Consider the following 14,082-nt stretch of genomic DNA (forward strand, 5'->3'; position numbering starts at 1 on the left):
TAGAGGCCACAGCTGCTGTGGATCAGTCAGCCAGGACAGAGGGGGGTCTGGCTGAGAGCTTGCTGCCTGCTGGTCAGACCCTTCGTCCCCAGCCTGGCACTTCTGGCTTCCCCAGACCACAGAACTGTCCTTGAGGGCCCCCTGCCTTGGACATGGCTTTGAAGGCTAGCTGGGGGTGATCTGAGGAGGTGGATGGAGGAAGAGAGAAGGAGGGCTTGGGGAGCCTGTGGTGGGCAAGATGCCAGGCCTTCTGCTGCAGAGCTGCGGGTGCCTGGGGTGAGCCAGTATGCAGTTGCACTCTGTGCCCAGCAGAGGGCAGCCTGACACCAGCTTTTGCCACCCTCAAGACCTTAGGGTTTCCTGGCTTGCTCCTTAACATACTCTGTCTTCTGATGGGGAGGCCTGGGTTGAGCCAGGATTGTCTTCATCCCCAAGTCCCCTTGCCATGAGACCTGTCAGCGGTGGGCTGGGGTGACCACAGGAAGCAGAGGAAACTGAGTGGGGACCCCTCGCTTACCCCTTGCTCCACCTCCAAGCCACTCTTCCCTGCCTTCCCAGGGATGGTGACCACTATGATGCCCTGAGGGACTGCCTCAAGGCCATCTCCCTAAACCCATGCCACCTTAAGGCACATTTTCGCCTGGCCCGCTGCCTCTTTGAGCTCAAGTATGTGGCTGAAGCCCTGGAGTGCCTGGACGACTTCAAAGGGAAGTTTCCCGAGCAGGCCCACAGCAGCGCCTGTGATGCATTGGGCCGAGACATCACAGCTGCCCTCTTCTCCAAAAATGATGGTGGTGAGTGGGCACTGAGGAGGGGTGCTGTTACTGTTTCTCTTTGAGGTGCTGCATGACATTCTGGAGAGGTCATGGTTCCAGGATTGGAGAGGCCTGGGTTCAGCTTTTGACTCAGAAACCATGCAGCCTTGGGGCAATTACTTGGTCTCTCTCTGTTTCCTTGTCTGAAAAAGAGACAGGCCAGCACCCCCCATCAAGCATTTCTGTTGAGAATCAGCATGTTTAAATGGCATGTTGAAAGCACTGGGGGAGTGCCTGGTATCCAGGATAGGAAGAAGCTAAGCTCAGTGAGGCTCCTGCTAGGCATTCTCACCTGCTCAAACAGGGCCCTGGTGGTTCCTTGTGGGCATCTGGGAGGCAGAGCTGGTCATTATGTTTGTTCCAAGTGTACAAGTGCACAAAGAGCACGAAGCCCTGCCCACCTTACCTCAGTGTGCTGGAGAATGAATTGGGCCATTGGCGTGTGGTCTGTAAACATGAACAGTGAGCTCACAGGAGGCGACCATGGATCTTCACCTCTCTCCTTTGCCATTTACTGCCCATGTGATAAATTCATTTGTTTAATGAATAGTTATCAAACACCTGCCATGTGCCAGACACTGTGCTGGGTCCTGGGAACAGAGCTGTGATTAAGTCACATGGAATTTCTGTGTTTATGGCATTTGCAGCCTACTGAAGGAACCAAGTGATAAAAGAGAAACAAAAAGTATGACAAGTGCCAAGGAGACCTGAATGGTGTAGGTGTTGGGCGGGGGCTTAATAGCATTCTGGGGTTCTCTAGGAAGAAACATTTAAACTTAGATCTAAAGGATCCAAAGGAAGCATTAACTAGATACAAAATATAGCTGTGTGGCTTAGCACAATGGTTCACACTAATAATCCCAGCACTTTGGGAGGCCGAGGTGGGAAAATTGCTTGAGGCCAGGAGTTCAGTATCAGCCAGGACAACATAGCAAGACTCCATCTCAACAAAAGAAAATTTTAAAAAATTAGCCAGTGATGGTGGCACACACCTGTAGTCCCAGCTCCTTGGGAAGCTGAAGCAGGAGCATCACTTGAGCCCAGGAGGTCAGGGCTACAGTGAGCCATGATCACATCACTGCACTGCAGCCTGGGTGACAGTGCAAAATCCTGTCTCAAACAACAACAAAGTATAGCTGTGGAAGATGCAGAGCTCCTGGCATACAGACCATCATACTCTAAGGCCCTGAAGCAGGCAGGAGTGAGTCACTTTTAAGGAATTGAGAAAACTTCTATGATTTTTGCCTTTCACTTAACTGATCAGTGTCTCATTTGGGACCCTAATAACTTGTCTTCCAGGGGATAAGGGCATGATCCTTACTGCCTTAAGCACTATGAATCTGTTTATAAAAGTCACCCAGGGCGAGCACAGTGGCTCATGCTTGTAATCCCAGCATTTTGGGAGGCTAACGCAGGTGGATCACCTGAGATCAGGAGTTCAAGACCAGCTTGCCCAACATAGCGAAACCCTGTCCCAACTAAAAATACAAAAATTAGCCTGGCGTGGTGGCACGTGCCCATAGTCTCAGCTACTCAGGAGGCTGAGGCAGGAGAATCGTTTGAACCTGGGAGGCAGAGGTTGCAGTTAGCTGAGATTGCATCTCTGCACTCTAGCCTGGATGACAGAGTGAGACTCCATCTCAAAAATAATAATAATTAAAAAAAAAAAAAAGGCACCCATTCTCTGTTTGCCAGTGCCTTACTCTGTACCCTGCCCTGCCTCTCACCTCCGCAGAAACAGACCTTGAGTCTCTGCATCCTTGGGGCTTTCAGGCCCTCATTTAGGGACCTGAACCAGGAGGCATCAAAGAGAAGGCATCAAAGTTCTCCTCTTGAACATCCTCAGAGGCTGGATTCAAAGATGCATCTTCCTCACAACCTTTCCCCAATTTTCCAGGATAAGGGTGGAGGCAGGTAGCTCTATGTTGTCAGACTTTGGACTGAAAACAGAGCCATGGGTGGGGAAAATAGGGAAGGAGAGAAAGGAACACGACTCTTATCTTTTCTGGATCTCTGCCCCCAGAGGAGAAGAAGGGACCTGGTGGCGGTGGCCCAGTCCGCCTCCGCAGCACGAGCCGCAAGGATTCCATCTCAGAGGATGAAATGGTGCTGCGGGAGCGAAGCTACGACTATCAGTTCCGCTACTGTGGCCACTGCAACACCACCACGGATATTAAGGAGGCCAATTTCTTTGGCAGGTCTGATGCCCTGAAGAGGAGGAGGGGGCAGCCCAGTTGGCAGCAGGAGGTTGAGTGGGGAGTGTTGGGGCATAATGGTTTTAGAGAAGAATCTCAAATCCCTGCTCCACCTCTGTACCCTTGGGCAAATGGCTTCACCTTTGTCAGCCTCAGGTTTTTCATCTATGAAATGCCATACCCACTTATGAGGCCATAACAGGGACTAATAATATAATCCAAATAGAACCTCCAGCACAGTGCCTGGACTACTTCTTTATCTCCTACCTCCTCCCTCTGTCTGCATGGTCCAGAGCTTGGTTTCTTTATCTACATTCAAGGAGCCTCCCTCTGCTTGGCAGTATGAGGCAGCAGCCCTCCAAGGCTGAGAATCTTGACACATCTGTTGTGTGCTTAAAACTGTCCTGGGTACTAAGAGACAAACTCTGTGTTTCAGACACCATCACCCCCACCTCTCATTTGTAGCTGTACTTTCTTTGGGTAGGTGAGACACATGAACATGAATCAAGAATCTCTTCATAGGCTGGGCACAGTGGCTCATGCCTGTAATCCCAGCACTTGGGAAGGCTGAAGCAGTAGGACTGCTTGAGCCCAGGAGTTTGAGAGCAGCCTGGACAGCATAGACCCCCATCTCTCCAAAAATTTTAAAATTATCTGGGTGTGGTGACATACACCTGTAGTCCCAGCTATTCAGGAGGCTGACATGGGAGGACCAATTAAGACCACAGTGAGCCGTGATCATGCCACTGCACTCCAGCCAGTACTTAGAGATGCTGTCTCTAAGGGAAAAAAAAGGCTCTCTCCATCACGATGCCCTCTAAATGTCAATGGTGTGTGAGGGACTGTAGTATCCTAGAGGTGTCCTGTAGGATTTGGGAGTCTGGATGTCAGAAGACTGAGATTGCTCAGCGAAGGCTTAGAACAGGGTATTTTAGAGACCTGAGAGATGTAAGATGGTCCTGGCCCAAGGAAGTAACAGTGAACTTTGGGGGAGACTGTCTTGGAGAAATCCAGGCAGTCGCTGGCCTTGGGTTTAAAAGAACAGTGACCAGAGCTCTGCAGTCTGGAGAGGATTGCTATGTACATGGAGTTCTGGGTCAAGTGCAGACCCCAGCGTGTGGGGTACTGAGTGGCTGTGGACTTTCTTATTCCCCCTTTACCTAGGCCATGCAGCCTCTACTTGAGGCTGTAGGGCAGTAACCCACCTGACCTCCTTGCCCTTTGCCCCCCGCCAGCAACGCTCAGTATATCGTCAGTGGCTCTGACGATGGCTCCTTCTTCATCTGGGAAAAGGAGACGACCAATCTGGTCCGTGTGCTCCAAGGGGATGAGTCCATTGTCAACTGCCTGCAGCCACACCCCAGCTACTGCTTCCTGGCCACCAGCGGCATTGATCCTGTTGTGCGGCTCTGGAACCCCCGACCAGAGGTGAGGGTGCAGGCATGGTGGCCAAAGCCAAGCAGAGAGGTGGGCAGGGACTCTGTGGAAAGCCTCCAATGGAGCCTGCTAGGGCTTGGAAGAGAAATGAGGAAGCTGCTAAGAAGAGTAAGCTGTTCCCCTGGGGCCCAAGGCTGTGTCCTCAGGTTCTGGAAGCTCCAAATGCAGTGGCATTTCACCAGAAGCTGTGCAGAGGGCCTGGTCACAAGGGAACTATGTAGGCCTTGGCATCCAGTAGGCCTAAGTTTGAATCCAGTCTCCTCACTCGCTGCTGAGAGACTTCACCATCTCTGACCCAGGTTTTTAATCATCTGTACATTGGGAATGGGAATCACAGCACCATCTTGAATGGTTGTGGTGAGGAGTAAAGAAGCGATGCCTGTGAAGTGTCCAGCCCACAGGGACACTTAGAAGAATGTAGTCCCCTCCACCCCGGTGTGGGTAGCCAGGGAAGCTGGCTTGGTGCCTCCCCTTCCCCTCTGCCCTACTGTCTCCCTCTTCCCAACTAGCAAAACAAAAGTCAAGTAGTATATCTGATTCCCAAGGTAATTTGCTGTGACTTTTAAAGAGAGGACCCCTATAGGATTCCCCCTTGAGGGGAGAGGAGAAAGAAAGATGAAGGAAGAGTTGTTGAGGCAACAAAACAGAAGGAGGTGGGGAAGTTGTATCTTCCCTTTGCCCCAGGTATCCCAGTATGTGTGTCCAACATATCCTGGTGTGTACTGTCCCCCATGTATATCCCAGCATGTTATGAGCTGCCTGTATATCCTGATGTGGCATGTCCCCCCACATATATTCCACTGTGAGCACCAACAATATATAACCAAGATTGTGTGTTCCCCTCCATTCATATACACCTCCTTGAATGTACATGTACCTTCCCCAGTAGATAGTTTAGTTTGGGTATTTCCCTCCCCCAGACCCTATGCATGTATCCTGGTGTCTCCCCCTCCTTGAGCGCCACATGTGTTGCCCATTTCTCCACCACAGAGTGAAGACCTCACAGGCCGAGTCGTGGAAGATATGGAGGGTGCTTCGCAGGCCAACCAGCGACGCATGAATGCAGACCCATTGGAGGTGATGCTGCTCAACATGGGCTACCGGATCACGGGCCTGAGCAGTGGGGGTGCCGGGGCCTCTGATGATGAGGACAGCTCTGAGGGCCAGGTGCAGTGCCGGCCCAGCTAGACCCTCCAGCTCTGGTCTCCAACCCCTGCTACTGGCTGGACCCTCCGCCCTAGGCAGTAGGTCAGGGGGTTCTGTTTTGATTTGTCTTCCCCACCCCTCATTTTTTCATTTCCCTTATTTTGTTTGTTAGTTTGGCATTGGGGGTGGAGGTTGCTACAACTTGCTGGCTTTCAGACTCTTGGGCTGATTGTCCCCTGACTATCCCCAGCCCTGAGCAAAAGAGCAGGAGGGGACACCTTTGCATATGCCCCCCCCAGCTCCTGCTTCCATGTCCCTGGAGGGCTCTGGCCTGCCTCAAAACTCTTCTGCCTCAGGTGGGGAGGAACAAGGTGATCTGACTTCAGGGACTGTTCTGCCCTTCAGCTGGCAGCAGGAGAGGGAGTGGGATTCCCAGTTGGTAAGGGCTTGCCTTGGCCTGTTGCCACTCTTGCTCCCTAGCCTGCAAGGCTAGCTCCCCTGTGGTCTTCAGGAAAGGCTTTGAAAAAGGATGGGTCCCACCCTCCCTCCAGAGCCACCAGTGTTAGAGAGGAAGCGAAAGAAAGGATGGGAGCCCTGGAGTAAGGCAAGACCAGGCCACCTGCTGAGGTCGCAGTGGAACAGCCTCACTCCTCTCCTGGCCACTAGCTCTGACCCTGCACCTACTCTCACTGGCCACCTCTGGGGGCCTTGCCTTTCCCAAGGGCCCTGGCAGAGGGTGGGGCACTGCACCCTACCCCACCCATCCATGCCAGCACTTCTGCACTACGGCCATTATCCTCTTGGGCGCTCCTCAGCCTCACTGTGACCTTTCTGCCAGAGCTCCCAGCCAGGCCTACTCTGCTGAGGTGGCGCTTCCTGCTAAGGGCCCTTCTCTGCCCTTTCTGCCCTCCTTCCCACCCACATGCTGAGCCGCCACAAAGACCAAAGAAGTGATGGCTTTTCTCTGTCCCCTGCTGCTCTGAGGGTAGAGGGGTGGGTCTCCTGAGCCACTCAGATTGGAAAGTCCCTTACTCAGCCCCTCCCTTCCTCCCCAGCAGCCCCAAGCTTTACACTGGATGCAGCGCTCAACCCACCACTCACCAGGCCTCCCTCCCCTCTGCCCCCTGGCTGTTAGCTCCAGCTGCTCCTAGTAGTTGGTTCGTCCTTCCTTCTCTCTCCCTCCCTGCTTCCCCTCAGTGCTTACTTGGCTCCAGCCCTCCAGCTGCAGCCCCTGGGGAAAAGCAACCTCCCTTCTCCTCTCCCTCTACTCCCTCCCTCCCTCCCTCCCTCATTCCCTGTCTCTGCCAGGTGCCTCCTCTCAGTCAGGCTTCAGAGCAGCCCCAGAGATAGGAGGGCCATGTTAAAAGCTTTTTCACAGTTTTAAGAAGACAAGAGGAGGGTGAGGATAGTGGTGGGGGGTCTGACACCATCTCATTGCTTTAATCCCAGCAACACAGGTGGCAGCTTCTCCCCCTTCCTTCCCACCCCAGTCCCTCTTCTCACCCCTCTCCTCTAGCTTGGTAATGAAGTATATTTATTGGTGAAGGAAACAGCTGCTGCTGCTTCTCCTGCTGCTGGGACTTGCTCCCCTGTCTCTTCTCCATGACCTTTCTCTAGCCAGGGAGGGGAAAGCAGGAGTATTGGGGCTGGGCCCTGGGGCCCATGGACCAGCTGGGTCCCCTTTGCTTTCTTGTGTTCCGGCCACCTGCCATTTCCTCCCTGCCTCCCACCACCCCTGCCTCCTGTCCTGCCTCCTACCCCTGCCTGCCCAGTCTGGGCCCTGCAGTATGGAGAGACACATAAGCCTTACTGTCCTCTGGGGGCAGGAGCCGAGCCTTTTTGTTGCTCTGCTCCCAGGAGAGTGAGGGTGACGCAATTGATTAAAACCATTTTGTTCTAGGTGTGGCTGGTGGCATTTGTGGGGTTCAGATGGGTCTTGGAATCAAAGTGAGGGCACCTGGGCAAATGACTTTGAGTAAACACACCTCTACTGGGCAGAGTGAGGCCAGCCTTGAAGGGTCACCCAGCCCAGTGGTTACCCAGCCCACTAGGGCTGAGTGTAGAGCCCAGCTCTCATGGCTGTGATTTGTAATCATCAGCTTTCACTCTCGAGCTGTTTTCTCATCAGTAAAATAAGGGGCTTGGAGTCTTAGTGGTTTTTCAAACCATTTTAGATTGTGACCCCATATACACATGCTTACTTGTGTGTGTATATATATATATATGTATGTATATATATATATATATATGTTTGTGTGTGTGTGTGTATATATATATAATGAACAAGTTTTACACAATAATATTTACCCTTGCTACATGCAATGTGCTCTGCTTACCTTTCTGTTTTATTAGGGAAAAAAATGCTGGTTATAACCCACTAAATTGATTTCACTTATGTAGTTTTTTGATGTGCCCTGGATTAGATGGTCTCTTAGACTAGAGGTTCCTGAACTTTCTTAGCTCACAGCATCATTACCATCTCAGTAGTTTTTTCATGGAACCTCTAGGCCAAAAGAAATATCTAACGGTTCAATTTATTAAGTAATTAAGCCCAAATCACTTAAAAATATTTATGTCCTAACAAGTTAGTTGCCATTTAAAAATACACCTAAATTGGAAGAAACCTATTTCTTTCTTTTTTTTTTTTTTTTTTTTTGAGATTGAGCCTTGCTCTGTTGCTCAGGCTGGAGTGCAGTGGCATGATCTTGGCTCACTGCAACCTCCGCCTCCTGGGTTCAAGAGATTCTCCTGCCTCAGCCTCCCAAGTAGCTGGGATTACAGACACATGCTACCACACCCGGCTGTTTTTTTTTAATACAGATTGGGTTTCACCATGTTGGCCAGGCTGGTCTTGAACTCCTGACCTCAGGTCATCTACCCGCCTCAGCCTCCCAAAGTGCTGGTATTACAAGCATGAGCCACTGCACCTGGCCTTCATTCTTAAATAACTGCAATTACTAATGGGATCTATGCCGCCCATTGTACACCGAACAACTTGTTAAATTTTCTAATCAAAGCAGACACTGCCACCTTCATTTCCTGTCCCACATTGAATTTCATTTGTTTTTTATCACAACAACCACTAAAAACCCAGCTTCTTAAAGATGACATAATGAAAAGGATTGTAGCATAATCTAATAATGGAACTATGAACTACCTTGAGCTAGCAGTTCTCTCATTAACCAAAGATGTTGAGTATCTCTCAAAATATCCTGCTTTGCTCCCTGTGAATTTGTTGTGGGTGCCCTCAGGTGCCTTGATGCACAGTTTGGGAACTGGGGTTTAGTCTGTGGGAATAGTAGTTTCACTACTGAAACTACTGAGAGGTCCTGCCAGAAACACAGTAGGTGGTATTATAAAGCAGGTACTATGGGCTGGTATCATTCCTCTGTGTACCCAAATTAAAGTCTGCAGAAGCTTCTTGAAGGCATTTCCAGACCCGGCAAAGGAGGGACAATGTTCAGACCAGAGAGTAATGCAGAGTCTCAGGTTCCTTCATGAACCTTGAGTGATTCCATTTGGCTGGATTATAGAGGATAGACTGGAGGGGCAGTTAAATTGTGAAGGACTTCTTGTGCCTGGTGAGAGACCATAGACTTGATCCTGTAGGCAAGGGGGGCACTGGAAGACTTTTCCAAGTGCTCCTTTTCATTTGGAGTTGGTACTCCATTTTTCAAAAAAATTAATAAATAGCCTTTACTTTTTAGAGCAGACTTAGACTCACAGAAAGTTGAGCAGATAGTATAGTGAGTTTCATATACCCCTCTTTTCCCATCTCAATTTTCCCTGTTATTAACATCTTGCATTAGTGTGTTATTTGTTGTAATTAATGAACCAATATTGACACATTATGATAACTGAAGTCCATAGTTTACATTAGGGTTCACTCTTTGTGGTTTTAACAAATGCATAATGTCTTATATCCACCATTACATTGTCATACAGAGTAGTTTCACTGTTCTAAAAGCACCTTGTCCTCCACCTATTCAGCCCTCATTAGCATCTTCCCAAAAAATTATTTAGAAATAACTCTAACAACATATGTACAAGGTTTGTGTGAGCAAAACTACAAAACTGATAAACCAAGGAAGATCAAATAAATGGAGAGATGGTCCATGTTCATGGATAGAAAGACTCAATATTAGAATGTCAGTTCTTTTCAACTTGATCTATAGCTTCCATGTGATCCTGGTCATAGTCCCGGCAAGTTATTTTGTGAATATCACCAACTGATTCTAAAGTTTACATGAAAATGTAGAAGACCCAGAATAGTTCCGCGGATCACACCTCCTGCTGCTCCTGGTGCTGTTTGTTTGCTCATTCATTCTGTGCAGACCTGGTACCTCATTTGTGAAGCAGCAGCTGAGGAGACTCCTGCATCACTATGGCCAATGAAAAGCCCAAAGAGGGAATCAAGACTGAGAACAACAATCATTTTAATTTGAAGGTAACAGGGCAGGATGGTTCTGTGGTGCAGTTTAAGATTAAGAGTTATATACTGCCTGGGTGCAGTGGCTCACGCCTATAATCCCAGCACTTTGGGAGGCCAAGGTTGGGGGGGGATCATCTGAGGTCAGGAGTTCGAGGCCAACGTGACCAACACCGTCTCTACTAAAATACAAAAATTAGCCTGGCATGATGGTATGTGCCTGTAATCTCAGCTACTCGGGAGGCTGAGACAGGAAAATCGCTTGAACCCAGGAGGCAGAGGTTGCAGTGAGCCTAGACTGGGCCACTGCACTCCAGCCTGGGTGACAGAATGAGACTCCACCTCAGAAAAAAAAAAAAGTCATGTACCACTTAGTAGAATAATGAAAGCCTATTGTGAGTGACAGAGTTGTCAGTGAGGCAGATCAGATTCTAGTTTGACAGGCAACCAGTCCATGAAACAGACACACCTGCACTGGAAATGGAGGATGAAGATACAATTGATGTGTTTCAGCAGCAGACAAGAAGTGTCTACTGAAAAAGGAACCTGCTTCTTTACTTTAGAACTTTGTTCTTAGACCAAGATTACATTCTCAATTAGAAAACTGCAATTTGGTTCCGCCACATTATCATTATTACTATAGTATAGTTTTCTCTATTCTTCTATTTTTCCATTACCCATTCCTTTATTGTACATAGTAACGGGTGTATGTGCACAAGCATACTGCTTTTTGTTATATTAAATGGCCAAGTGGCCACTTGATTGACATCAAGTGTATGTCAATCAAAACATACCCATGGGGAAAAAATACTGATTCTATGAAAATTACCTCCCTTTCTCCATCAGTGGCATGCTCATTCAACCATTCAACTCTTTTCTTTATATTTCAATAAGTTATTTTGCTCTATATTAACAACAAAAAAATCCTTGCATTTTTTTGTTGTTAAAATAGAGTAGAATAAGCTTTTTCAATTGGAGAATTTTAATGTTTTTCACTTATCATTGTAAAACCAAGGACAATTTATAACTTTTTTTTGTATATAGCTCTTACATGTAGGACAATCTGTCTTTAAGTAGGGATAAATTACTCTTAAAAAAAAATCCTAAATAGTTTTCCCTTCAAGTCAAGCATCTTGTTGTTTAATAAACTTCTTATTAAAAATGGAGGAAAAAAGCCGGGCACGGTGGCTCACGCCTGTAATCCCAGCACTTTGGGAGGCTGAGGTGGGCGGATCATGAGGTCAAGAGATCGAGACCATCCTGGCCAACATGGTGAAACCTCGTTTCTATTTTTAAAAATACAAAAATTAGCTGGGCATGGTGGCACACACCTGTAGTCCTAGCTACTCGGGAGTCTGAGGCAGGAGAATTGCTTGAACCCAGGAGGCGGAGGTTGCAGTGAGCCAACATTGCGCCACTGCACTCCAGGCTGGTGCCTAGTGACAGAGCAAGACTTTGTCTCAAAAAAAAAACAGTGGAGAAAAAGAAGAAAGATCCAGAATATCCAACATAATACTTAACGAAAAACAAATTCAGAGGATTAACATTGCTGACTTCAAGGCTTACTATAAAGCTACAATAATCAAGACAGTGTGGTATTGGCAAAAGAATAAACAAATAGGCCAATGGAACAAGTAGAGATCCCAGGAATAGACCCACACAGACAGTCAACTGATCTTTGACAAGGCAGTAAAGTCAGTTCAATGGAGAAAGGATAGTCTTAACAAACAGTGATGGAACAATTGGACAGCCACATACAAAAAAATCTAAACACTGAAACAAAACACTGTTTATAAAAGTTAACTCAAAATAGATGACAGACCTACATTTAAAATTCAAAACTATGAAACTTCTAGAAGATAACATAGGAAAAAAATCCAACTTGATCGATAGCTTTAACATAATCCCAGTTGTAGTCCTGGCCACTTATTTTTGTTGGGTTTGGCTATGAGTTTTTAGATAAAACACCAAAACCTCAATCCATGAAAAGAAAAAACTGATAAATTGAACTTCATTAAAATAAAAAAAGACACAGTGGAGAGAATGAAAAGTAAAGCCAAGGAATGAGAGAAAATATTTGCAAAATACAGATAAAGGATTTGTATTCAAAATACAGAAAGAATTCTTAAAACTCAACAATATGGAAACAACCCAATTTTAAAATGGGCAGAAGATCTGAACACCTCACCAAAGATGATTTACAGGTGACTAATAAGCATATGAAAAGATTTTTAACATTATGTCATTAGGGAATTACAAATTAAAACAATGAGATACCGTTCATTGCACATTGCACATTTACTAGGATGGCGAAAATGTTAAACCAAAAAACTGTCCACAGCAAATGCTGACAAGGATGTAGAGCAACAGGAACTCTGATTCATTGCTGGAAGAAATGCAAAATGGTACAGCCACTTTGGAAGACAGTTTGGCAGTTTCTTACAAAGCTAAACATACTCTTACCACACAATGCAGCAGTCACTCTCCTTGTATTTACCTAAAGCAGTTGAAAACATGACCATGTAAAAACCTGTACATGATTGTTTATAGCAGCTTTATTCATGATTGCCAAAAAATAGAAGCAACCAAGATGCCCTTCAAAAGGTGAATGGAGGCCAGGTGCAGTGGCTCACGCCTATAATCCCAGCACTTTGGGAGGTTGAGGCACATAGATCACTTGAGATCAGGAGGTCGAGACCAGCCTGGCCAACATGGTGAAACCCTGTCTCTACTAAAAATACAAATAGTAGCTGGGTGTGGTGGCATGTGCCTACTATCCTAGCTAATTGGGAAGCTGAGGCAGGAGAATCGCTTGAACCTGGGAGGCAGAGGTTGCAGTGAGACGAGATCATGCAGGCTGCACTCCAGCCTGGGCAACAGAGCAAGACTCCATTTCAATTTAAAAAAAAAAAATGGTGAAGACCGAGCGCGGTGGCTCAAGCCTGTAATCCCAGCACTTTGGGAGGCCGAGGCGGGTGGATAACGAGGTCAATAGATCAAGACCATTCTGGTCAACATGGTGAAACCCCGTCTCTACTAAAAATACAAAAAATTAGCTGGGTATGGTGGCGCGTGCCTGTAATCCCAGCTACTCAGGAGGCTGAGGCAGGAGAATTGCCTGAACCCAGGAGGCGGAGGTTGCGGTGAGCCGAGATTGAGCCATTGCACTCCAGCCTGGGTAACGAGCGAAACTCTGTCTCAAAAAAAAAAAAAAAAATAGTGAATGGATAAACTGATGCAGCCATACAATGGAATATTATTCATGATAAAAGGAAATGAGCTATCAAGCCACAAAAAGATAATGGAGGAAACTTAAATGCCTATTGCTTTGTGAAAGAAGCCAGACTGAATGGGCTACATCCTGTATGATTCCAACCATACGACTTCCTGGAAAAGGTGAAACTACAGAGACAGCGAAAAGATCAGTGGTGCTCCATTTTTAAAGAGTGTCCACATCTGTGACTCATCCAAAGCGTTCACCAACCCTGCTGATGAGAGAGTCTGGGGCTCAGATGAGCCCATACTGTGAATGTATAGTAAAGCAGAGATTGGAAATTGGGACTTCTGTGTTTGTGGAGGTCAAGTGTGGCCCCAGAGAGCTGCTCCTGTCTCTGCCTAGGAGCATGTGCAAATATTGTTGCAGAACTTAAAAGATGATGAGAAGTCATCTAGCTCAGAGGCTGTCAGCCCTAGCTGTAAATCAGAATCAACCCAGGATGCTTTTATAACTTCCCATGACCCACCCAGAGATTCTGTTTTAATTGGTCTGAGGTGGAGCCCAGGCATCCATCCATTTTTTTTTTTTAAGAAATGGGGTCTTGCTTTGTTGCCCAGGCTGGAGTGCAGTGGCTATTCACAGGTGCTCCAACTACTGAACAGCATGGGAGTTTTGTCTTGCTCCATTTCTGACCTGGGCTGGCATCCATTGTTTCAAATCATCCCAGGTTCATTTTAATATACAGCCAGAGCTGAGAACCACTGATCTAGCTCCATCTCCACTTTGTACAGATGAGACAATGAGTTTCAAAGAGGGGCAGGAAAAGAGATGGGCTTGCCTGAG

The 14,082-nt window shown here is 47.3% G+C and overlaps 1 protein-coding gene across 7 annotated transcripts in view; it reads left to right on the plus strand.

Annotated features, from left to right (window-relative positions):
• Positions 1 to 7,492, plus strand: part of WDTC1 (WD and tetratricopeptide repeats 1) — a 79,787-nt gene extending 72,295 nt beyond the window's left edge. For all 7 annotated transcript variants that reach the window (XM_035308311.3, XM_035308310.3, XM_078330841.1 and 4 more), the window contains 4 exons: positions 559 to 794; positions 2,839 to 3,013; positions 4,246 to 4,438; positions 5,438 to 7,492. In XM_035308311.3, the coding sequence (XP_035164202.1) occupies positions 559 to 794; positions 2,839 to 3,013; positions 4,246 to 4,438; positions 5,438 to 5,635 (802 nt within the window). In that variant the 3' untranslated portion in view covers positions 5,636 to 7,492. The remainder of the gene's footprint in view (positions 1 to 558; positions 795 to 2,838; positions 3,014 to 4,245; positions 4,439 to 5,437) is intronic.
• The last annotated feature ends 6,590 nt before the right edge of the window (positions 7,493 to 14,082 follow it).

Source organism: Callithrix jacchus, chromosome 7 (assembly GCF_049354715.1).
Source record: "Callithrix jacchus isolate 240 chromosome 7, calJac240_pri, whole genome shotgun sequence".
NCBI lineage: Eukaryota > Metazoa > Chordata > Mammalia > Primates > Cebidae > Callithrix > Callithrix jacchus.